The sequence below is a fragment of the Equus przewalskii genome, chromosome 20, assembly GCF_037783145.1.
Source record: "Equus przewalskii isolate Varuska chromosome 20, EquPr2, whole genome shotgun sequence".
Lineage (NCBI taxonomy): Eukaryota > Metazoa > Chordata > Mammalia > Perissodactyla > Equidae > Equus > Equus przewalskii.
The window spans coordinates 7,898,520-7,923,608 of NC_091850.1; the positions used below are offsets into that span (position 1 = coordinate 7,898,520).

The 25,089-nt window shown below is 36.5% G+C and overlaps 1 protein-coding gene across 1 annotated transcript in view; it reads left to right on the plus strand.

Moving 5' to 3' along the window:
* TRIM23 (tripartite motif containing 23) overlaps positions 1–23,938 on the plus strand; it is a 33,124-nt gene extending 9,186 nt beyond the window's left edge. The window contains exons 3-11 of the mRNA XM_008523615.2: positions 329–450; positions 2,471–2,749; positions 3,313–3,495; positions 6,128–6,343; positions 10,491–10,625; positions 17,707–17,836; positions 18,366–18,476; positions 19,459–19,583; positions 21,595–23,938. Of these exons, the coding sequence (XP_008521837.1) occupies positions 329–450; positions 2,471–2,749; positions 3,313–3,495; positions 6,128–6,343; positions 10,491–10,625; positions 17,707–17,836; positions 18,366–18,476; positions 19,459–19,583; positions 21,595–21,774 (1,481 nt within the window). The 3' untranslated portion in view covers positions 21,775–23,938. The remainder of the gene's footprint in view (positions 1–328; positions 451–2,470; positions 2,750–3,312; positions 3,496–6,127; positions 6,344–10,490; positions 10,626–17,706; positions 17,837–18,365; positions 18,477–19,458; positions 19,584–21,594) is intronic.
* Positions 23,939–25,089: the final 1,151 nt, after the last annotated feature.

Below are 25,089 nucleotides of genomic sequence, written 5' to 3' on the forward strand. Positions count from 1 at the left end.
TACTATAGGTTGCTGTAAAAAAATATTTCAAAGCACTTATTTTAGTATGTATAGTAAAAGTCAGTGACAAAATAGAATTTATAAAGTTAAATGATAGGAAAATAATAGAACTTTAAAATATATTCTACTTAGAATGCTGAGGAGTTCACTTTATAAAGAGAATATTAACAAGACAATTGTTTTAGCATAAAAAAAATGGGGAATATTTGAATTTTTAAAGTTTAGACATTAGTGACTAAACTATATAACTTAGAAATTGCGGTTGAGATATGAGGTAAAATGATTAATATTCCATTTTGTTAGATTTATTTTTATTTTTATATTTTAGGTGATTCAGGTGTCTGGGGATTGAAAAAAAATTTTGCTTTATTGGAGCTGTTGGAGCGACTGCAGAATGGACATATTGGTCAGTATGGAGCTGCAGAAGAAGCCATCGGGATATCTGGAGAGGTACTGATTGAACTTGGTGAAATATTTGTTACAAGCATGAGCTTTTTCTTTTAATTTAAAATACTTGCCATTAAAAGCACAATATTAACTCACCTACTCCAGCAGGTAGGATTCCAGAAACACATCTTTTCATTACATTACAATTCTGAAGACAACAGTATTCCCAACGGAAGTAAAACTGAAACTTGAATTCTCTGAAAATACTATACCCAAACTATGTTTGTGTGCAAAAACTTGTCTCCTTAGCATAATTCAGTTCTGTCCAGGGATAAAGTGAAAGAGTAAAAGATTATGGAAGAGTAAGAAGGATGTGTAAGCTACATTAAAGCAGAGGATGGGAAAGTGAATCAGTCAACAGTAAAGCACAAAGAAAGGAACTCCATGAAGAGGCCATTTAGTGTAGATAGCAGCAGCTTCTGAGGGTCTTACTATTATTAAATATCTTCATGGAAAGGTTAAATTATGTGTAGATGTACTCTCTTTATCCAGACAGGCAAATATCTAGTGAATGTTAGAAAGAAGTCCATTAACCTAGGTTAAAATACACGTTTTTTTTTTTTTGAGAAAGATTGGCCCTGAGCTAACATCTGTGCCCATCTTCCTCTACTTTATATGCGGGACACTTGCCACTGCATGGCTTTAAAGTGGTGTGCAGGTCCACACCTGGGATCCAAACCGGTGAACCCTGGGGCGCCGAAGCAGAGTGCACGAACTTAACTGCTACTCCACTGGGCCGGCCCTGAAAATACATTTCTAACGCTTAAAGGATTGTCTGCATAGCTCATAGGTTCTGGATATAAGAATAGTTGTAGTAAATAACAGTTAGTGATTTTTGTGATCAACTTAAAACCACATGTTTAGTATCAAGGGAAAAAAATGTCAGGTTGATTTCTACTTCTCTTTTATTAGATCATGATTTCTTTATATAAAGTGCATCATTGAAGTGAATTTCAGACTGAAGCACTGTTTTCTTGAGTTTTTGCAGTTCTTTCACTTGCTATATCTTTCATCCTTATTTCAAAAGACACTAAAATATTAACTAATGTTGACCTTGTAAATTATTGGTCAGTTCTAGAAAACAGAAGACTTGAATTTTTATTTTACAGGTACACATTTCTCATAATTGCAAACAAAACTGTTTACCTTTAGATTCTTTTTTTTTAATGTGATATTGAATGATACCATTGATGTATTTTCTAATTTTTTTTTCTGGAAAAATTTATACCAAATCTAATTATTGCCTTTGAATATTCAGCAAAAGTTTTCAAAGCATTCTTGATTACCTGACAGGTAAAATTTTCAAACTTGAAATGCTTTTTGGTGATTCATGAAAATTAGAAACAATATTTAAAAGCTTGCATATCATAGAGGTTTTTTTTTATTTGCCTGAATCAGTGGTTTTCAACTAGGATTATGCAATGGACTCACCTGTGGAGCTTTAGGAATAAATACACAAACTCAGGCTTCATTTACAACCTATTGAAATAAGTATTTCCCAGGTTGGAGTCTGGGCATCTGTGTTTTTAAAAGCTTCACACTGATGCACACCCCTGGTTATCTAAATAGCATTTGTGCTTCTTCTCTTCCTAGACATCATCGTGACAAGTAATATTTTAAGCAGTGGGGATGTATTTAATATCAGTGTTTTTAGTCTTAAAAAAAGACTTCTGTTGTTCAGTTCCTTGTGTGTAAAGTGAGGGAATTTTGTGGAAGATATCTTTGCACTGACTGTAAACTATGAGGTTAGTTTTATTTTTGGCCTCAAATTTGAAGCATATATTGATAGTCGGTTTTGGAAATAGCTTCTCACTTATCCATAGAAATGAATACTGTCTTCAGATGAGTAATGGATGACCTTTGTACTTAATTACCAGTATATTTTCATATATAAAGACTGATCAGTTAAAAAAAAAGATTATGGGCTTTTATATTTCAAAATTTGTCATGTTATACTGATTAGATTCATGTAATGATTCACTATAATGATTCAGTTTTAAGACATTAATTTTTTATTTATCAGAGCATCATTCGTTGTGATGAAGATGAAGCTCACGTTGCATCTGTATATTGCACTGTATGTGCAACTCACCTGTGCTCAGAGTGTTCCCAAGTTACTCATTCTACAAAGACATTAGCAAAGCACAGGCGAGTGCCTCTAGCTGATAAACCTCATGAGAAAACCATGTGCTCTCAGCATCAGGTGCATGCCATTGAGTTTGTTTGCTTGGAAGAAGGCTGTCAAACTAGCCCACTTATGTGCTGTGTCTGCAAAGAATATGGAAAGCACCAAGGTCACAAGGTATGAGTATAATTAACCTGGATGACGCTACTTAGTTTACCAGCCCACCATTTGTTTTCGCTGACTTGGGTCTTTATGTTAGAAGTAGGGATTGAAGCAGAGTTAAGTGATGAATGACTTGAGCTTGGTAGCCTGTAAAGAAACAAGAGATTTAATTTCTGAATGTTGTAATAAAAATTTCAGAGCTGCATCCTGATTCTTTCTTTACTGAACAACGGCTTTCTAGCAGAAAACAGAAGTTCTCTTCTTTGTGTGCATGTTTTCATAATGCACTGGATTGTTTTGACAATATTTATATCTACTGATAAACTACTGTTTATAATAAAATTTTCAAGTTGCTTGGATTCTTGTTTATTAATAAATGGATTTTCAAATTTTAAATTATTTCTTTGCAGGATAAATAGTTTTGGGGTGAAGGCAAATTAGTATTTCTTATGCTGTGCTTTTTGTAAATGTTTATAAAGCCACTTGTGACTGATTTTTTTATTAATGGCGATTTGAATAGCTTTTTATATCATTAGTCAATATTGAGTTCTTTTCTATAATTATGTTGCATTTTATAGCATTCAGTATTGGAACCAGAAGCTAACCAGATCCGAGCATCAATTTTAGATATGGCTCACTGCATACGGACCTTCACTGAGGAAATCTCAGATTATTCCAGAAAATTAGTTGGGATTGTTCAGCACATTGAAGGAGGAGAACAAATAGTGGAAGATGGAATTGGAATGGCCCACACAGAGCATGTATGGATTTTTTTTTTCCTTCTTTACCTTCTTACCTTTTTCCATCTAATCTTTTTGCCTTCTAGTGTTTATTGAGCAATTACAATGTGCCAGTACTGCTAGTCACTGGAAATAAATTTTTTAAAAAAGTCTCTGACTTCATGGAATTTATGATCTATCCTGGAAGAGAGATTTTCAAGTGTGGTAATGGTTTATTTTGTGGGGGAAGTACAGGATGCCTTGGCAGTCTATAAAAGGGGCAATAATTTAGGTGAATCAGGGAAGGCTTCTTAGAAGATGTGATAACTAAACTGAGATTTGAAGCAGTTTAGTCAGGGGGAAGAGTAGGGTAAGGAGTGAGTTATTCCAGAGAGGGAAGTGTCTGTTAAAATGTCTGCAAGTGAGAACTGGACATAAGGTGGAAACTTAAGTAAGTTCACTATGGTTGAAGCTTTGGGTATTGGGTGGGGCATGGTAAGAAAGGAGGTTGGAGAGTTAAGGGCCACATCATGCAGGATTTTGTTAGCCATGTTAAAGGGTTTGGACATTGTCTTAAGGGCAGTGATGAGACATTGACGAATTGGCATAGGAATAACATAATCATATTTGCATTAAGAAAGGTTGCCCTTCAGTGTAGAAAATGAATTGCAGGAGCAACAAGACTGGAAGCAGGGAGACCTATTAGGAGGTTGCTGAAATTATCCAGTTGAGAGATGTATATGGCCTGTAATACTAGAGTAGTGAGAATCGAGAGAAGTAGATGGATTTAAGATATTAAAGTAGAATAGGTAGGTCTTAGTGATTGATTGATAATATTGATTGGATAGCTAACTTAGAGGGCCAGGCATTAGGCCTAGGTATCTGCTTTGCCTAACTGGGTGGATGGTGGTATCAAGTACTAATAGGGGAGGAAGAAGAATTTTGGGAGGGGATAATGGCACCAAGGTTATAAGTTTAATTTGGATGTTGAATTTATTATTTCTATGAAATTATCAAGGGGAGATAGGCTCCAGTGAATTGAAGAGTAAGTGGGTGTTGGGAAATGAGTGTGTCTAACTTTTAGGAAGTTGGGCTGTGAAGAGAAGGAAGGAAGTAAGGTGATAGTTGTAGTTGCTTTTTAAAATTGAATTATAGAGGAGAAAGGAATCTTTTCAGATGAGAATATAAGTGCAATGACAAAATGCAGACAAAATGTGATATTTTTCTTTGGTAATCACACAAATTTAAAACTAAGTCATTGAGGAATAATGTTAGAACTGCTCTGTCAAATATAGTAGCCATTAGCCACATGTGACTATTGAAGTTTAACTTAGTTAAAAATTAAATAAAATACAAAATTTGGTCCCTCAGTCCCACTAGCCACATTTCAAGTACATGTAGCTAGTGGCTACCATATTGGACAGCGCAGATATAGAACATGTCCATTTTCATAGAAAGTTCTCTTGGACATTGTTGTGCTAGAGTGGAAATACTTTATTCATTCCGTCAGCAAATATTTATTGAACACATACCAAGTGCTAGACACTGTCCTAGCTGAGGAGACACCACTGTACAAGTCAAAAAGCTCCGCCTTTGCAGGGTTTACTTTCTACTGTGAAGAGAGAATAAGCAAGGAAAACACTTATGGGAGAAGTACGTTAGGTGCTTTGGAGAAAAACAAGGGAAAGGTGGAGTGCACTTTTATATGGGGTGTTCAGGGGCAGACTTCCTGAGAAGGGGACACTGAGCAAAGACCTAAAGGAGATGAGAAAGGGAGCCATACTATTTTTGGGGTGAAGAGTGTTCCAGGCAGAGAGAAGGGCAAGTACAGAGGTTCTGCGGTAGGAGTGTGCCTGGTGTGCTTAAGAAACTGTGAGGAGGCTGAGTGGCTAGAGTAGAGTGATCGAGGGGGAGCAGGCAGGAGTTGAGGTCAGAGAGGGCCTTAGAGGCACTTGCTCTTCTTTTTTCCAGGAATGCTCTTGAAGATATTCGCGTGGTTCCCTCTCTTACCTCCTTCAGGTCCTCCCTCAGATGTCCCTTTCTCAGGGAGTCTGTCCTTGAACTCCCCATATAAAGGACTTTGGCATTTACTCTGTGTGGAATGAGAAACTGCTGAAGAATTTTGAGCAAAAGAATACTTATCTTCCTGACTTAACCTTTAAAAAGGATCAGTCTGGCTGCTGGCTGGAGAGTACATTGTTGGGGCAGCAGTAGATCTAGTGAGACGAATCAGAAGACTATTATAATAATTGGATGAGAGATGATAATAGCTTGGATCAGGTTGGTAGAGGTGGAGGTGGTGAGGCATGATCAGATTCTGGATCTATTTTGAAGTCAGCAGAATTTTCTGAGCAACTAGTTGTGGGATAAGAAAGAGAAGTGTTAAGGGTGACTCCAATTATTTTGTCTTTAACAACCTGGAGGAGGGAGTTGCCATTTACTGAGATGGAGGAAACTAGGTTTGGGGGTGGGAGAGACTGGAGGTAAGGTATTCCATTTGCTTGAGATGTCATTTAAACAGTTGGAGTATCTAAAGGCTGTGGTTAAAGGGAAAGATCCAGTGTCGAGATACAAATTTTTTAATTTTTAAGGATATAGGTGGTATTTAAATTTTTATTATTTCACATATAAAGTCTTTGTTAACGTTACCGTTGTTTAAAACTTCTTCTTGTAGGTACCAGGTACTGCAGAGAATGCCCGGTCATGTGTCCGAGCTTATTTTTCTGATCTGCATGAAACTCTGTGTCGCCAAGAAGAAATGGCCCTAAGTGTTGTGGATGCTCATGTTCGAGAAAAACTGATTTGGCTCAGGCAGCAACAAGAAGATATGACTATTTTGTTGTCCCAGGTTTCAACAGCCTGTCTCCATTGTGAAAAGACTTTGCAACAGGTTGGTAGTTTAAACATGGTTGAGACGTAGTTTAAGAAGGAGAATTCATAGGGTTAAGTAGATAATTACCAGAGGTACACACTAGTCTATTTTCTTAATTTAATCAATAAGTTTCTATTGCTACCATTGTTACTGCGTGCATTCATATTGTGCTTAGGACATGAGGGCTCTAACCTCAAATTGTGCTGCCAACCGTATCAGCGTCCTTCCCTTCATATGCCCTCCTCACCATAAAGCCATGGGTTCTAGAACCTCTCTAACTTCTTGTCATTCTTCAGTCATGCCAAAGCCTTTAACTCTCCTTTGCCAAGCATGTACTATTCTGTTTGCTTGGTGGGCTCATCTCCCTTTTCTGATAGTGGAAATCCTTCTTCAAAGTCTAGCTCAAATGTTTGCTGTTCTTTGAAGCTCTCTCTTTCTTGCTTTTCTTTTGGGTGCCTCTCTAGCATGTACTACCTATCTCTGCCCTAATTCAGTGGTTCTTAACTTCCATGTTACAGCAAACCTATGTTTTTTAATGGCTGAGGTATCATAAGCAATTTGTTACCCAGTTTGCAGGAATGTACTTTTAAAATAAAGTAGATTTAAGGTTATTCTAACAAAAATGACAATCTCACTCATTTCTGTTTTGGATCTGTTTTCATGAGTGGGCGATGTAAGGCTAATTATTGCCCTAGGAATTCCCAATAAACTGCAGTCTATCGTATCTTTACTGATAAATTGCTAATAATTGTGTTGATTTCGAAGCATTGTAGAGCTAAGCTAAACTCTTTACCATTGTAGAGCTTTTTCCCCTGAATCAAATATCTGATTAGACTTAGATGAATGAGGCCAGGCTGTAACCACAGCAGTCTTGAGCTCTTGTTTAGTCCTTATCCCCTTGAATTGTAATAATTGATGTGTATGCCATTTATTAAGTTATCTTTGAGCTCCAATCCTATTCTTCTGTCCTCTGCTTTGTGATGCTGGGACTGGAACTCTACAAATCATATCTGCTTTGCCAGCCGGCTCCATGTTAGTTTAGGCTCTGCCAATAGAGGGGACATCAGAGGGAGTCTGGAAAGCTGAAGTGGTTTCCTGTGGGTTCCCATTTGCTTGGGGTTCCTGTGACTGTCGCCCCTCACAAGAGGAGACTGCTTTCCTCCGAATCTGAGTTTCAGCTCTGTGGGGTCCCTCCTGTAAGTTTCTAAGTTTTTGTAATTCCAGCATCTCCCTTTTATTCCTCCGGCTCTGGGGGTGGTAGCTGTTTCCTACAGTTGCTTCCTCCATGTTACCTCAGAGGTTTTTCTTTTACCTTTTTAGTTACCTGGTTAATAACTACACCTAGTTAACAGGTCTTCCTATTAAGTTCTCTCTATTCTGATAACTGGTATGGTTTTTGTCTTCTGATTGCAATATGATTCAGTATGCATATTTGTCCTTCTAGATGTTGACTGGATACATCTTGTTCATCTTTGTATCTCTAAATTCTTTGTATCTGGCTAGAAAGAGCTTAATAAATACTTGTTCAGTTCATGATGGGTAATCAAGCTACAGAGCAAAGTCAGAAATGGATTCATGTCCTAAAATACTTCAAAGTATTTTTACATTAATTTTATTAAAAAGTATGTTTGTGGGGCTGGCCCTGTGGTGTAGTGGTTAAGTTTGGCATGCTCTGCTTTGGTGGCTCAGGTTTGGATCCCCAGCATGGACCTACACCACTCATCACCCATGTTGTGGCAGGGACCCACATACAAAACAGAGGAAGATTGGCATAGATGTTAGCTCACGGCTAATCTTCCTCAGACAAGAAAGAGGAAGATTGGCAACAGATGTTAGCTCAGGGCTAAGCTTCCTCACCAAAAAAAAAAAAAGGTATGTCTGTAGTTACTGAGATATTTAGAAGTATTTTAGAGTTTCTGAAGTGTTTTGTCAAAGTGATGATAATTGTTAATGATATGGTATTGTCTCACTATGGTAAAGCAATTAAAATTGGGGTCTTAGATTCATTTTTCATATGGACCTATTAGTTTTGTTCTGATTTATGGCCATAGAACCCTCACTCCAACCAATATTCTTAAAAGTTCTTGCCACAGAGGTAATTGAACAAAGGAATGGATGAAACATCCATACATTTATTACCAATTTTGAGAACAAAACTTAATCGTCTCTCCCCTCCAAAAAACTGATGCATCATCTAAGTTGAAGGCATGCTGCTGAATGGTGAGGACTTGTTTATTCCTTTAGCAAATGTGTACTGAATGCCTATGTGCTGTATACATTCTAGGTACATGGGATATATCAGTAAACAAAACAAAGCCATAATCTTTGGAATTAGCATTCTTGTTTTGTTTTGTTTTAAAGATCGGCACCTGAGTTAACATCTGTTGCCAGTCTTCTTTTTCTTCTTCTTCTCCCCAAAGCCCCCCCAGTACATAGTTGTTTATTCTAGTTATAGGTCCTTCTGGTTGTGCTATGTAGGATGCCACCTCAGCATGGCTTGATGAGTGGTGCCATGTCTGTGCCCAGGATCTGAACTGGCGAAACCCTGGCTAGCCAAAGTGGAGTGCATGAACTTAACCACTTGGCCATGGGGCTGGCCCCTGGAATTAGCATTCTAGCAAGGAGAAGACAGACAGTAAACTATAACCATATCTGAATAAGTAAATTTTATACTATGTTTAAGTGATAAGAGCTAAGGAAAAAAGAAAACATGTGTGGGTATAGCAGATTGCATTATTAGTCAGGGTGAGCATCATTGAGAAAAGGTGAGATCTGAGCAAAGACTCAAAGGAGAAGAAGGTGAAGGAATTAGTTCAAGCCCTAATGGGGGAAAGAACATTCCAGCTGAGGAAACGGTTAGGGCAAAAACCTTAGGGCAGCATCCTGGTGTATTTGAGGAACAGTAAAAGAGGGCACTGTGGCTGGAATAGATAAAGCAAAGGAGAGAGTAAAAGGAGCTAAAATCAGAGCTAATAAGGAATTATGTGTGAGGAAGCCCTTGTGGGTCACTGGAAGGACTTCAGCTTTTACTGATTGAAATGGGGAAACCATTGTGGGGTTTGGAGCACAAGAATGACTTGATCCTACCTGTTAAGAGGATTACTCTGGCTGATGTGTAAAAAATAGGAAAAGGAAATCAAAGATGAAAGAAAGGAGTTCAATTGTTAGGAGGCTGTTGTAGAATTCCAAATGAGAGAGAATAGTGCTTGGATAGTGGGGGTTAGAAGTGTCCAGATTCTGGGTATCCAATAGGATTTGTTGATAGATTGCATGTGGGGCATGAGGGAGGAGAAGGCAAGAATGACTTCAAGGTTTTTGTTCTGAGCAACTGCAACAATGGAATTTCTATCAACTAATAATGTGCAACAGTGAGCAAAATCCAACAACACCACTGCTCTCATGGAGCTTACATATTGTTGGGAGATCTCTCTTAGGAAGAATATATTGGTATACGTATAGAATATCTCTGAAATAATATTTGAGAAACTGTAGAGTGCTTGGCTTGGAGGAGAGGGCCTGGGGCTCTTTCACAGTTTGACCTTTAGTCCCCTTTTTTTTAAACCAATGCGTGTATATCTTAAATTATTTTAAAAACTTCTCTTAGAAGTATAACATACATACAGAAATGAGTGTGTAAGTGTTCAGCTGGCTGAATTTGCAGACTAGACATTGCTGTGTGACTGGCACCCAGATCAAGTAACAGAACTTTACCAGCACCCCAGAAACCCCTCAGACTCCTTTTAATAACTACTTGCCTTCCCCTCTAAGGATAAATTACTATTCTGGCTTCTAATGCATACCTTATTTTTGCCTGTTTTGGTAATTAATATAAATGGAATCATACAGTATGAATTTTTCATGTCATTTCTTCTTTTCCTCTACATTATGTTTGTGAAGTTCATATTATCACATGTAATTGTGGTTCATTTTCCTTGTGGTATACTGTTGCATTTGTGAATATACCATAATTTACTTATTTATTCTTCTGTTGATGGGCTCTTAAATTGTCTATTAATGCCCAGTTATTATTATCCTAGTCAAATTATATTTAAGTTAACTTTGAATATTACAAGGCTCAATGAGCTTTTCTTGAGTTTTGGTGATATCTCTTTTTTCCCTTATTTCTCTACTGAGTTCACAAGACATACTGTCTTCTCTTTTCTAGGATGATTGTAGAGTTGTCTTGGCAAAACAAGAAATTACAAGGTTACTGGAAACATTGCAAAAACAGCAGCAGCAGTTTACAGAGGTTGCAGATCACATTCAATTGGATGCCAGCATCCCTGTCACTTTTACAAAGGTAATGTACTGTACTTCATTTTTAGGTATGTTTTCCAACAAATCATAATTGTTTTACATTCCATGATAATCAGCTTGAAGAGACAACTAAGAAATTCATGAATCATAGGATTTAAAATAAAAATTTTTATCAGTGGAAAATAGAAAGTAGTAATGAATCTCCCTATACCCATCACCTGCTTTAACATTTAAAAACTTTTTATTTCATATACCCTTTTCCCTACTCCCCTTTCTACCTACAGTCTCCCAGGTTATTTTGAAACAAATCCCAACATGTCATTTCATTCCAAGTTCATATCATTTGATCTATGAGATATTTTCGGGCGTATCTCTAAAAAGTAAGGACTCTTTTTAAAAAATAGGTAAAATACTGTTATCACACCCAAAAAATTTAATAGTAAATCTCTAAAATTACCTGTTATTCAGCTAATATTCAAATTTCAAAGATTTAAAACAAATTTTTTTTTTGACAGAATCCAAACAAGTCCTGTATGGGCACTTGATTGATATATTTTGGTTTCTTTTAAAGTGATTCCCCCTAATTTAAAAATGTTCGTGTGTTCCATGTTGCATTTTTAGGGACTGTTTTTCTTCACATTTAATTTTGTTTTATAATTATGTGAAACATTTACATGGTCCAGAGTCAAATCTACCAAGCAAGGTGTATTCAGAGAAGTCTAGCTTCTATCCCTAACCCCTCCACCCATTTCCTCCCTTCCCCATAGAAAACCATTAAGAATTTTTCTCAGTTTTGTTCATCATTTAAAAAAATATAGGGACACATGTTTACATATTTGTATGCACATCCCCCACATTTGAAGGTAGAATACCTTACACACTTCTTCACTTTGCTCTTCTCACTTAAGTGTACATCCTGGAGATCACTCGATAGCATTATACAGCAACATTTTCTGTTCCCATTTTACAGCTGCAAGGTACTTTATTGTGAGGATGTACCACATTTTTTTTACTGTTGTAAAAAACACATAATATGAAATTTACCATCTTACCCATTTTTAAGTGTACAGTTCAGTATTATTGAGTATATTTACATTGTGTGAAACAGATTTCCAGAAATTTTTCATCTTACAAATCTGAAACTCTGTATCTTAATAAACAATAACCCTCTTTTTCCCTCCTTTCACCAGCTCGTGGTAACCACCATTCTACTTTCTGTTTCTTTGAATTTGACTACTCTAAATACCTCATATAAGTAGAATCATACGGTATTTGTCTTTTTATAACTGGCTTATTTCATTTAGCATAATGTGCTCAAAGTTCATTCATGTAGCATGTGACAGAACTTCCTTCTCTTTTAAGGCTAAATGATATTCCGTTGTCTGTGTATACCACATTTTGTTTTTCTGTTCATCCATTGATGGACATTTGGGTTACTTCCACCTCTTGGCTATTGTGAATAGTGCTGCTATGAACATGGGTGTGCAAATATCTCTTTGAGACCTTGCTTTCAGTTCTTTTGTATATATGTCCAGAAGTGGGAATACTGGATCCTATGGTAGTTCTATTTTTAGTTCTTTGAGGAAATGCTATACTGTTTATTGTAGTGGCTGCACCATATTATAATCCCATCAACAGTGCACAAGTGTTCCAGTTGCTCCATATTTTCACCAACACTTGTTATTTTTTGTTTCTGTTTTTGATAGTAGCCATCCTGATGGTTATGAGGTGATCTCTCATTGTGGCTTTGATTTGCATTTCTCTGATGACTAGTAATGTTGAGCATCTTTTCATGCTTGTTAGCCATTTTATATCTTCTTTGGAGAAATTTTGCACGAGTCCTTTCCCCATTTTTAAATCAAGTTACTTGATTTTTTGTTGTTGAGTTGTTGGAGTTCTTTATTTTTATATTCTGGATACGAATCCATGATCAGATATATGATTTGCAAATATTTTCTCCCATTCCATAGGTTGCTTCTTCGCTCTGTTCAGAGTATCCTTTGATTCACAAAAGTTTTTAAGATTGATACAGTGCCATTTGTCTAATTTTTCCTTTTGTTGACTGTGCTTTTGGTGCCATATCCAGGAAATCATTGCCAAATCCAGTGTCATGAACCTTTTCCCATTTTCTTCTAGGAGTTTTAGTTTTGGGTCTTATGTTTAGGGCTTTAATCCATATATTTATAATCCAAATATTTATAATTGTTATACCTTCTTCATAAATTTACCCTTTAATGATATAATGACCTTTGTTTCTTATAACAGTTTCTGATTTAAAGTCTATTTGTCTCATATTAGGATAGTCACCCCTGCTCTCTTTTCAGTTTGATTTACCTGGAATATCTTTTTCTATTCTTTCACTTTCAGCCTGTGTGTGTCCTTAGATATAAAGTGAGTCTCCTGTGGACAGCATATTGTTGGATTTTGTTTTTTTATCCATTTAGTCAAACTGTGTCTTTTAATTGGTGGACTAAATCCATTTCTATTTAAAGTTATTATTGATAGGTAAGGACTTACTATTTCCATTTTGTTAATTGTTTTCTGTTATCTTAAAGCTTTTTTGTCTCTCTTTTCCTCTTACTGCCTTCTTTTGTGTTTTATTGATTTTTTTGTAGTGACATGGTTTGATTCCCTTTTGTGATTCATTTCCTTTTGTGTATATTCTGTGGGGTTTTTGTGTGTTTACCATTGCAGTTACAGGCATACCTCGCTTTATTGTACTTCGCTTTATTGTGCTTTGCAGATATTGCATTTTTTACAAGGCCCTCCACCAGCAAAAAGATTATAATTCACAGAAGGCTCAGATGATGGTTAGCATTTTTTAGCAATAAAGTATTTTTTAATTAAGGTATGTACTTTTTTTTAGACATAATGCTATTGCACACTTAATAGGTTACAGTATAGTGTAAACATAACTTTTATATGCAGTGGGAAACCAAAAAATTGGTGTGACTTGCTTTGAGATACTCACTTTATTGCAGTGGTCTGGAACTGAACCCACAGTATTTCTGAGGAATGTCTGTACATGAAACATCTTAGTTATAACATTCTATTTTATTTTATTTTTTGTTTTTCTCAGGAAGGCTATTTCACTTTGGTCATTTTAAAATACAGACCTGAGGCCAGGAAGAGATGCCTCTGGGGAAGGGAAGAACTAAAATAGGTTGGTGGACCCAGAGGGAGGTGAGGTCGGGGGACAGCGACAGCCACTGCAGCTCTTGGCTGCAGAGGATGCCAGGGAGATGTGTATAGGGTAGGCCTGGCAGAAAACATTGTATTTTAAACTGATAACAATTTAACTTCAATTGCATACAAAAACTCTTCTCTTTTACAGCTCCACCCCCCCATATGTTATTGATGTCACAAATTACATCATTATGTATTGTATACCTATTAACAGGCTTATAGTACTTTTTATATTTTTATTATTTTAGTTCTATAAATAAATTTATGCACCAAAATTACAATAATACAGGTTTATTATTTGTCTGTGTATTTACCTTTACCATTTTATATTTTCATATGGTTTCCTATTGTTGTCCAGCATCCTTTTGTTTCAACTTGAAGGACCCCTTTAGCAGGTCTAGTAGAGCAGGTCTAGTGGTAATGACTCCCTCAGCTTTTGCTGTGAAGGAGAGTTTTGCCTTATATAACATTCTTGGTTGACAGCTTTTTTCTTTTTAGCACTTTGAATATATCATCCTACTCCCTTCTGGCCTGCACACTTTCTGCTGAGATATCCGCTGATAATCTCCTGGAAGCTCCCTTGTGTGTGATGAGTCACTTTCTCTTGATGTTTTCAAGATTCTCTCTTTTTTTTTTTTTTTTTTTTTTGAGGAAGATTAGCTCTGAGCTAACTACTGCCAATCTTCTTCTTTTTGCTGAGAAAGACTGGCCCTGAGCTAACATCCATGCCCATCTTCCTCCATTTTATATGTGGGATGCCTACCACAGCATGGCTTTTGCCAAGCGGTGCCGTGTCCACACCCGGGATCCACACTGGCGAACCCTGGGCCACTGAGAAGCGGAACGTGCACACTTAACTGCTGCGCCACCAGGCTGGACCCTCTCTCTTTGTTTTTGAGTTTTGAGTTTGATTGTAATGTGTCTTAGTGTCGGTCTCTTTGAGTTTATCCTGATGGAATACGTTGAGCTTCTAGAATTTTTATGTCCATTTTTCTCTTCAGACTTGGAAGTTTTCAGCCATTATTTCTTCAAATAAGCTCTCTCTGCTCCTTTTCTTCTCTCTCCTCCTTTTGGGGCTCTCATAATGTCTATGTTGGTTGGCTTACTAGTGTCCCATAAGTCCCTTAGGCTCTCTTCACTTCTCTTCATCGTTTTTTCTTTTTGTTCCTCTAACTTGATGATTTCAGATGACTTGTCTTTGAGTTTGCTGATTATTTCTTCTGCCTGATGAAGTTTACTGTTGAAACTCTCTAGTGAACTTGCCAGGGCAGTTAGTATATTTTCAGCTCTGGAATTTCTGTTTAGTTCTTTTTTTGATATTCTTTTGTCTGTTCATCATTTTCCTGATTTTGTTTACTTGTCTGTGTTTCTTTTTGCTCAGTGAGCATCTCTTTGACAGTTATTTTAAATTCTTTGTCCAGCAACTCATAGATCTGAATTTCTTCAGTGTCACTTTTTCAAAGTTTATTTCTTCCTTTGAATGGGCCATATTTCCCTGTTTCTTGATATGCCTTGTAATCTTTCGTTGAGATTCGGGCATTTGAAAAAACAACCACCTCTCCCAATCTTTTTTTTTTTTTTTTTTGAGGAAGATTAGCCCTCAGCTAACTACTGCCAGTCCTCCTCTTTTTGCTGAGGAAGCCTGGCCCTGAGCTAACATCCGTGCCCATCTTCCTCTGCTTTATATGTGGGACGCCTACCACAGCATGGTGTGTCAAGCGGTGCTATGTCCGCACCCGGGATCCGAACCAGTGAACCCCAGGCCGCTGAGAAGCGGAACGTGCGAACTTAACCACTGCGCCACCAGGCCGGCCCCCTCCCAATCTTTATGGACTAGCTTTGAAGACTTCACCCATCAGCCAACTAGAGATTCTAGGACTTCTAAAAGCTCTTCTGGGGATGTGTCTTCTCTGGGCTTGTGCGTGTGCTTTTACCTGTCTCAAATTCCCTAAGCAGCTTTCCCCTATGTTTTCTTGAAGGCCAGTAATCTCTTGCTCCCATGGGCTCTCTGCAGAACTCTAACATGCCATATCCTTGCCTCTCTTTCCACTGGCTTCCAAACCGTACTGCCAGTCCCTAGGAGGTCCAAGTTGGATGAAACAGAAACCAGTCTCTAGGGGAGCCCCAAGATAAGCCAGAACATTGCTCAGTCCACTCGTTTGTTTCTGTCCCAAGGAAGGAGCCTCATATGGGACTTTTCCTCCTGATTGCACCATGCTATGCCCCCCCCGCCCCAGGTAGGGGGATGGGCACAGATGGTACACAGAATTCTGTGAATTCTCCTATCCCTTTTGCTGGAATCCTTTCCTGGTTTTATGTTGGTCTGGGTGCTGTAGCTTCTCAGTTGGTCTCTAGAGTTCTCACAAAGGTATTCTGATCCATATATTGTTTTATTTCTGAGGTTTTGGACTGGACTGAAGTGTAGATTTGGGAGCCATTGTTATATAGACGGTAATTGACGTGTATGGAGTAAATGAGAAAGTATAGAATGAGAAACAGGCCTCATAATGACTCTTAAGAATACCAGCATTGAAGAAGTGGATAAAAGGAAAATGAGAGTGAGCATCCAAAAAGGTGGGATGAAACCTAAAAAATTTGTATCATAAAAGCCAAGAAAAGAATGCTCAAATGAGAAAGCAAAATAATAATTGCTGACACTCATGTAGCACTCATCATATGCCAGTGCCAGGAGCTGTTATAATTACTTTTACATGTATTTTTGAAAATGAATCCTTGCAAAAATCCTGTGTAAGTTTGGTACTATTTTTATCCTCATTTTATAGATGAAAGAAGTGAGGCAGAGAGCTCATGCAGCTAGTAATATATACAAGTATGTTCATTGCAGCATTATTTATAATGTCGAAAATTAGGGATGACCTAATATCTATCAGTTGGGGATTGGTTAAATTGTGGTTCATGGAATATAATGAAACAATTGAAAGAAAAAGGTAGGTCTGTATGTTTTGAAATGAAAGGATTCCATAATATACTGTTGAGTGTAAAAAGTTATTTTGCAGTATGTATGTTCTTTTAAATTTATTAGTTTTAAAAAATATATATATATTTTTGTGTGTATATATAAACCAATGTGTGCTTAGGAAAATGGGTGGTTTATGAAATTGTTAACAGTGGATATTTGTGGGAAATGATCAGTTTTCATTTTTAATTAATATATTGATGATTCACTTGAGCTAGAAAATCTGGAAAAATTAAGGGTGTGTGTATGCAATTTTTTTTTTTTCTGAGGAGGATTCACCCTGAGCTAACATCTGTGCCAGACTTCTTCTGTTTTGTATGTGGGTTGCCACCACAGCATGGCCGCTGACAGGTGGTGTAGGTCTGTGCCTGGGAACCGAACCTGGGCTGCCAAAGTGGAGCACGCCGAACTTAACCACTAGGCATGGGGCTGGCCCCTGCATTTATTAATTTATATAAAAACAAAGTAGTCAGTTATATTTCTTTTTTTTTTTAAAGATTGGCACCTGAGCTAACATCTGTTGCCAGTCCTTTTTTTTCTTCTTCTTCTCCCCAAAGCTCCCCAGTACGTAGTTGTGTATTCTAGTTGTAGGCACTTCTAGTTCTGCTATGTGGCATGCTGCCTCAGCATGGCTTGATGAGTGGTGCTAGGTCTGTGTCCAGATCTGAACCGGTGAAACCCTGGGCTGCCAAAGGGGAGTGTGCAAACTTAACCACTTGGCCACGGGGCTGGCCTCTAGCCAGTTTTCTTGAGGAGAGATGTAGCAATGAGGAGTGATTCATCTCTCTGAGAAGATGTTATTCATGGTATCTTGGGAATACAACTCAGATTTCAACTCCGGGTTGAGGAATGAGTAAGAGATGAGGAAATAATTAACAGAGGTATTTTATATTAAAGCATAAATAATAATACTTTCTAATTCTATATCAAATAAAAATATTTAAAAATTTTTTAATTATAGGACAATAGAGTTCACATTGGACCAAAAATGGAAATTCGAGTTGTTACGTTAGGATTAGATGGTGCTGGGAAAACTACTATTTTGTTTAAGTTAAAACAGGATGAGTTCATGCAGCCTATTCCAACAATTGGTAAGTATGAGTATTGCTTTTTACTTTAATGGACATTTTATAGACAACCCTAGCTTAAGCTGAGTTTTCAGGGTCTTATTTTATGCCAATCTGGTATGGTGGTGGGCTCTTTTTTGGCTGTAAGACACCAGCATTTCAGAGAAAAAACGCAAGATTCAGTGGCTGCGGGATTGAAATGTGGATGGCGGGACAGTGGGAAGGAGCAGAATATTGGTGGGAGAGTTGGAAGGAATAAAGGATTGGTGACTCTGGCTGAGGGGTAGGGGTGAGGGGGTGCTAGTCGTGCAGAGCTGGCAGGCACTTGGGTTTCAAGGTCCTAAGGACCTTGGTGGAGGTTTAGAGGGCTAATGGCTGTTAAAGGTATGCATTCTGCATGTAGTTTTATTAGGAGTGGAGCTGGTTGGACAGCAGTAGATATTGCTGTATGTAGATAATTTGTAAGTCACAGTTATAAACAGGGGGTAGCCTGTGTTTGGTGTGTCACTCGTAAATATAAGTTCAGTATTAAAGTAACTTTTTTTAAAAACAGGTTTTAATGTGGAAACTGTAGAATATAAAAATCTTAAGTTCACTATTTGGGATGTAGGTGGAAAACACAAATTAAGACCATTGTGGAAACATTATTACCTCAATACCCAAGGTAAGAGTAAAAAATGACATCTTATGATTGCTGGCAATATTGTGACATGGAATAAGTAGAATTTGTGGCATATGGTTCTGCTGCTCTATTCAATTGAAATGAACATTTATCCTACTATAATCTCTCAATAGCTCCATTCCTCATTTCCATTCATAATTAGCTATTATCTGCAGAAGAACCTACAGTGGCTTGCTTTTGACCAAACTGTGTCACGTCATCCATTCCACCTAGCACATTATTCACAGTTGAGTCCCATTCTATGCTTTGGCCTCCTAGACTCAACATGCGGCTTATGGTTATGCTGCCTGTTCCATATGTCATTCTACTTTCTACCTAGAAGAGAGACTAGATAATTATTTTTACTTTGGGATTTTAGTATAAGCCAGTGGTTAATGGGGAAAAAATCGAATTTGAAACATGAGGAATGGCTGAAAGTCTGGGGATATGTAGCTACTCTAAGGTAGCTGGAAAGAGTTCAAAAGAGAATCCACAGGATAGATATTTATGAAGTTTCTGCTGTGTAGTTTGAGTGCAGTCTATGTGGAAAGTGTTTGCTAGACACCTGGAGAGAATACTTTGGAGAGAGAAAGATGGTGACTTACTTATTTTTAAAAGACTGTCTTTTGGTAAAGGAAGTAGTTACCAAAGAACAAGTAGTAGCAGCAGGTAGATCATAAGAGGTACATTTTCATTCATTCAGAGAAAAATATTAATTGATATACATAGCAGTTGTGTTTGGTAGAGCAAGTGTTGCAAATCCTGTTATAGGTGGGGAAATGAAAGCTGAAAAGTTATGTGAACTACTTGAGATCCTACTGTTGATTATTGCTAGGTACTTCTATAATAATAGGCAGCTTTTCTGTAAAAATAGTGATGGTAGGTTAACTACTCATGTATAATAATGAGAGCATTAAAATATTTGGTCCGTTTACTAAAACTTAACAAGTGACTAATTGAATATTTTTGTCATCTTCTTTGGTAGCTGTTGTATTTGTTGTTGATAGCAGTCACAGAGACAGAGTTAGCGAAGCACACAGTGAACTTGCAAAGTTGTTAACAGAAAAAGAACTCCGAGATGCTTTGCTCCTGATTTTTGCTAACAAACAGGTAACACGTTTGTATTTCAGAATATTTATTTTAGCAGTTTTGTGCATTCCACGTCATGAGGTAGCTGGAAATATTTCAAAAGAGAGATAACTCAATAGATATTTAAGAAATTTCTGCTTTGTATTTTAAGTACAATTTGTGTGGAAAGTGCTTTGCTCAGTACCTAGGAGCATACAAAAGTAATAAGCTAGCTGATGGAGTCCACAAAAAGAAATAAGGTAGTTGATGGTCACCAGAAACTTCTGTGTATGTAAGTAAACATGTAAGTAAATATATATGAGATTCTAATAAAAAAAAACCCCTGGTAATTAACTTCAATAATATTAACAAAGTGTTATGGGAAATTAGAGAGTAATTCTAAAGGTGGCATTTTGTAAGATTTGTAAAAAATAGGATTTGAATTGAAATTATGATTTGAAATTATGGATAAGACTGAGTCAATATGTGAGGGAAAGAACATTGCAGGCAGAGAATAGAAAAGCATGAGTATTTTTAGGGAGCATCAAGGAGATCTATATGTGAGGGACAGGCAGAGGATGAAGAAAATCTAGAACAATAGATGAGACTATACTTTGAAGGCCTGACAAGGCCAGACTGAGAAATTTAGGTTTTATTCTGTGAGCAAAGGGGAACCATTGAAAGGTTTTTGGACTAGTTGGTGATAAGCTCATATCAGTGTTTTAAGACTAATCCTGGGAGTAGAATGTAGAATGAATCAGGGGCAAGGGACTAGAGATGGGGAGATGCAGGAAATTGCTGCAATAATTCAAGTGAGAGAGTTAAGATCCTGAATCAGAGGAAGAGAAGGCTGGAAGCAGACTTTATGGAGGTAGAATTGTTAGAATTTGGTGACCGAATGGGGAGGATGAAGGACCGGGAGTTAGCTGAAGATTCCTAGATCTTGAGCCTAAGCTTCTAGGAGGATGAGAATGCTTTTAAGTGCAATAGGGGGGCTTAGATGTAATAAGAAGGAGGAGTTGGATGAAGAATAAAGGATTTTCCCTGAAAAGAAAAAAAAAGGGCAAACTATTACAAGCTGATACACCTTTCTTATGATTAAAGACATGCAAATAAGACAAAATGAAATAGCGTTTTCCACCTATCATATCATTAAAGACAAAAGTGTTTGATAATCCTCAGATGCACACTGTGGGTATGGTTATTAAACAGAGACGTTTTTCTTGGAGGGCAATTTGGCAGTACCTGTCAAAGTTTTAGATGCATATACCCTTTTACCCTGCAATTCTGCCTCTAGTAATGTATGCTGCAGACAAATGTCTTAAGGTTATCCTACAGATAATTTTGCAAATGTATGTATGTAAAAATATGGATGTATATGTATGTATTTGTGTACATGAGCACACAACTTCAATCTAAATATTTAGTATAGGACTGGTTAAGAAAATTGTTGCACCTACACAGTGGAATGCAATTCAGACATTAAAAATAATGCAGAAAATAAGCTTGTCCTGATAATAGAAACATATCTATCTTCAAGATGTGTGTTAAGTGAGAAACAAAAAACTAGAATATGTTCCATTTTGTGTTTATTTGCATGAATGTGCATGGAAATTTTCTGGAAAAATATTAAAGAAATTGTTAGTGGTGGTTGCTTTCTGGGAAGTAGGGGTGTGAGAGTTTAATAAACTCTTCATTATATAAATCCTGCATATAAGCCATTTTTATGATATACCCATGTTAATTTTTAAGTTGATGCCTTATAAATGACTCAGGCAGTATCTTTTATTCAAGCTGCATGGCTTTTACTGATTTCATTGTGAGGCTATTCCTACAAACTATATATATTATGAATAAATAAATGATTTTAACCCAAACTCTATTTTGTTCTATTCTTATTAATCTCAGAATAATTAACTGAAAGATGATTCTAGGTTTTAGCTTTAGGCTTGTTAGAGTGGTACAAACCGAATTCTATGTAAATAGTAATAATTAGAAAAATTATAATTTTGATGGACTGACTAAAAAAAATTGATGTGTCTATATCTTTCAGGATGTTGCTGGAGCTCTGTCAGTAGAAGAAATCACTGAACTTCTCAGTCTCCATAAGCTGTGCTGTGGTCGTAGCTGGTATATTCAGGGCTGTGATGCTCGAAGTGGTATGGGACTGTACGAAGGGTTGGACTGGCTCTCACGGCAACTCGTGGCTGCTGGAGTACTGGATGTTGCTTGATTTTAAATGCAGCAATTGTCTAAAGTTTTGTGGTTAAAAGTTATTTTGCACATATGTTGTAAGAAATTCTACATCTCAAAGATAGTTTAATTTAGGATGTGTACATAGAAGGAGTCTTGGATTGGTAATTCAGTACAATACTGCTTTTAAAAAAATTATCCTGTAGCGAAATTTAAGTATCTGAGCAGATTAGATTGGATTAAATAGGGATTTCTTGAGTATAAATTTTTTTAAATGTACATTTGCTATTTAAGTTTTTGAGATTATATGTGATCCACTTATTGGGAAACAAGTAGTCACAGAGAAAGGGTACGTGAAGGTTTATTCTCAGTGAAAAACGAGTAGCCAGCGAATGCCTAATGGACGCAGGTGAAGCGCAGCTGCTGCGTTAACTTGCCTTCTCACTGAATGGTGGCAGTTCTTAGTAGAAAACACGGCAGTGACTTAAGGAAATAGAATCCAAACTGCATCTTTGGGTAATAGGATTAGTTTACTTTTATTTTCAGTATAACAGAACACCTTTTATGCTAAGAACTATAAACTATAGAAAATTAATATTTTATACATTGTTTTATTAAAACTTTCTCCTCAAGCATTTTGTATAAAACCCAGTGAGTCAAAATGAAATGTTAACTAGGCCTGATTGTCAGATTAGTACTAAACTGAAGAACAATTAATAATGAAACTGTGAAAGTCGGTTATGTTCTAGTTGATCTTCACTTACGAAAGACCCATTTGCAGGGCTGAACCTGGATGTATTATTTGTTAGGTCAGAGCTCTGAGTTGGTCCTTCTGTTTTTCAACATATTTAAAGTACTTAGTAGTGTTTCTTTTAAAAATAATATCGCATCCTTAGTGGGAATGACCATAGGTAAAATGTAGTAAGTTACACATAGAACCACAGTTGGCTTTTCAGTAAAGATAGAGATTTAGGTAGAAAACTACCTTTACCTTAAGAGAAATCATTTAAACAGTGAGAATGCTTATTACATCAATTACTTTAAAATGATTTCCCAAAATAAGTGCATTTATCTTGACAATAAAACGTGAACAAGGCTCTCTGTGACAAGGCCTTGAAAAGTTGAGAGTAAGAATGTGTCTGAGGAAGAAACGTTCAAAAAGTTTACATCACGTTTATTATGCAGTGTTGTAAAAGTTTAAAGATTTTGTGCTCTTTACTGTTTTTCATTTTTTAAGGACACTCTGTTATGGCAGTACGATTTATTGTATTTAAATATAGCTAGATTGAATTTTGGTGTTTTTTTTAATGCTCTTTATACTTTAGGATGAAGTTCAATCCTAAACTTTACTAGTTGAACTTCTATGAGAACACTGATGTCTGATGATAAGATGTGACTTTTAGGTGGCACTGTTTTGGTTCAGTCTCTTCAAATGTACTTTTGTTAAAAACAACAAAAGTTTTAGAAAACAAAGCATTAAAAAAAAAGCCCATCAGTGTTATGGGCAATGTGTAAATAAGTAAATATAATATTTCGTCCTTTATTTTTCAAGTAAAAGTTCATGCTGTTACAAGTGTAGTTTGTGGGTATAATACTTCTGAATTAAATTATTTAATATTTGATTGCAATAACTGTGAAAAATACAAAGGTGTTACATTTGCCTGTGAGCCCTTGAGCTGTTTTCTCTACTAGGTATAGAAAAGAAAAAGTCTAACACTAACATGTAAACTTAATTTCTTTGTAAATTATCAAGTTTATTTGACCAACTTTGCTAACCTTTGTAATTCCCATTCTCAGCATATTACTAAACACAATTTAAAAATTGTGCTTAGATTTGATTATAATGTATTTAATAGTAGTGTTTGTGTGTGATTTTTTTTTAAGAAATATTTTTCTGAGGCTCTTATTACTATTTGTGGTTGTATTCCTTCACTAATTATTAGTCAAGACTGTGCTAGTTCCCTCTGGGAAATATCAGTTTTAAGAATGAGAGATATTTTAAATACACTCTATTAGGATTTGCCCCTTAGCTCTGAATTTCTGTATTAAGCCTAAATATTATTGTATGGTTTATGTAAAGCAGGTTTTTCAAGTGTATAGCCCTGGTCTGTAATTCCGGAATGCTTTACAATCACCAGAAGCCATTATTTGCATTACATATATGATCACTATAGACAGCAATAAAATGTTAAAATCATGTTAAAGAAGTCTTATCATCATTCTAAAAATTCTGTTTCTTGAACTGTCTATGTAGTAGTATTGCTAGTAACCAATTAAAAAAGTCATATTTGTGCTGTGGTTGAGAGAGACAATAAAACAAAGTAGGGTGAGGACTGACTTAAATGTCAAATTTGAGAGGTAGTTTTTTAAGATTTAGAAATAACTTATTCTGTATTTGCAATGTCACATTTAAATGAATATTGTAACTGTAGTGTTTTGAAAGGAGAGCTAAAATTCTGTGTTTAACAAAGTGAAACTACGGCTTTAAAAATTTTAAATATAACCTTGTTTCATTTGAAAATATAGCATTTTAAATGACTGTTTTAGAAAATGTCTTGGAAAACTTAGGTGTAACGTATAAACTAGTGTTGCTAAGAAAAAGACTTTTCATATAACATTGAGATATTTCGCAGCTTGCAGAGTGGTAATAGGGAAGACAGATGTACTTTTCCCTAAAAGAATAATGAATCAAAAGGACTAATGACTAAGTATCAGACGGTTATCTTGCTAGTAATTTAGTTTTATTTATTTTTTGCTAAGGAAGATTAGCCCTGAGCTAACATCTGTGCCAGTCTTCCTCTATTTTATATGTGGGTCACTGCCACAGCATGGCTGACAAGTTGTGTAGGTCCGCACCTGGGATCCGAACCTATGACCCTGTGCCAGGGAAGCAGACCATGCTGAGCTTAACCACTAGGCCATGGGGCTGGCCCCTGCTAGTAATTTAAAACATGCTTTAAAAAAAAATCTGGCAATGTATGTTTTTAGGTCTACCAATTGTCAAATTTGTGACATCGAATGGAAAATCCATTAATACGATTTTCGCTCAAAGCAAAATAATTCTATTTTGGGAGGGAATGAGGCATCACCACCACTTGGTGGCAGTATTACCAAAACTTTAGGATTAAGCTTTTAGGAATGAATAAGTAGCTAGGCAGATAAATCTAAACACCTAAAATTAGGGAGAAAAGGTAAATGTCACAGTGAAAAGGCATTTTATCCAACTCTAAGTTCGACTTAAAGGAGGACACAATATTAGTTTAAAGTAGCACAATTTGGCATATTCTTCCATCACACAAAAGTTTGTGGTACAAAATGAATAAAGGAAATAATCTTGCTGATCAACAGAAGGAAA